Source organism: Larimichthys crocea, chromosome X (assembly GCF_000972845.2).
Source record: "Larimichthys crocea isolate SSNF chromosome X, L_crocea_2.0, whole genome shotgun sequence".
Taxonomy (NCBI): domain Eukaryota; kingdom Metazoa; phylum Chordata; class Actinopteri; family Sciaenidae; genus Larimichthys; species Larimichthys crocea.
Window position 1 is genome coordinate 33,181,167 of NC_040020.1, and position 1,057 is coordinate 33,182,223.

Sequence of the window (1,057 nt, forward strand, 5' to 3'; positions counted from 1 at the left end):
TCAAGCCACTCTGCTGTCTGAAAGCGTTCCCACATGTTGTGCAAGTATACGGCTTCTCACCTGTGTGAATTCTCTGATGTATTTTCAATGAGTCATTGCTACAAAATCTTTTCCCACAGGTGTTGCAAACATACGGCTTCTCACCTGTGTGGATGCGTCTGTGTGCTTTCAAACTATGTCCCTGTGTGAAAGCTTTCCCACATGTTGCACAAACATACGGCTTCTCACCTGTGTGAATTCTCTGATGTATTTTCAATAAGTAATTTCTACAAAATCTTTTCCCACACATGTTGCAAGTATACGGCTTCTCACCTGTGTGAATTCTTTGATGCTGTTTTAATTTGTTATTTCTACAAAATGTTTTCCCACAGGTTTTGCAAAGGTACGGCTTCTCACCTGTGTGCATTCTCATGTGTCTCAGAAGATGTGACTTATACTTATAATCCTTTCCACAAGTGTTACATTTAAAAGACTGTTTGTGAATATTACTGTCAGCCCCTGACAAGTTAGGGTTGTAGACAATGGTACCGTGAACCTCCACCTTCAGCAGAAGTTCCTCTCCCTCCTGACTGGTGCATAGCTCCTCCTGTTCCTCTTTAATCTGTAGAGGCTCTGGGTCCTCTTGGTCCAGACTGGAGCTACTCATGTGGAAAATGGCCCTAGATTCAGTTAACCCGATAATCGATTAAATTCTTTTCAACAATTAACCGATTAATCGATTAACTGTTTACATCCCTAGTTGCAGGTGTACAGCTACTCACCTGTGTGGATGCGTCTAATATGGACCGTCAAGGCACACTTCTCTCTGAAAGCTTGTCCACATGTTGTGCAAGTATACGGCGTCTCACCTGTGTGGATTCTCTGATGCTTTTTCAGTGAGCCATCTGTACTGAATCCTTTCCCACAGGTTCTGCAAAGGTATGGCCTCTCACCTGTGTGGATGCGTCTGTGTGCTTTCAAATAATATCCCAGTGTGAAAGCTTTCCCACATGTTGTGCAAACATACGGCTTCTCACCTGTGTGAATTCTTTGATGCTTTTTCAGTGAGCTATCTCTA

General features: G+C 43.0%; 1 protein-coding gene across 1 annotated transcript in view; it reads right to left on the minus strand.

The window, feature by feature from the left end:
• Positions 1 to 651, minus strand: part of LOC113746614 (oocyte zinc finger protein XlCOF20-like) — a 5,142-nt gene extending 4,491 nt beyond the window's left edge. The window contains exon 1 of the mRNA XM_027282992.1: positions 7 to 651. Coding sequence (XP_027138793.1) covers positions 7 to 646 — 640 coding nt within the window. The 5' untranslated portion in view covers positions 647 to 651. The remainder of the gene's footprint in view (positions 1 to 6) is intronic.
• Positions 652 to 1,057: the final 406 nt, after the last annotated feature.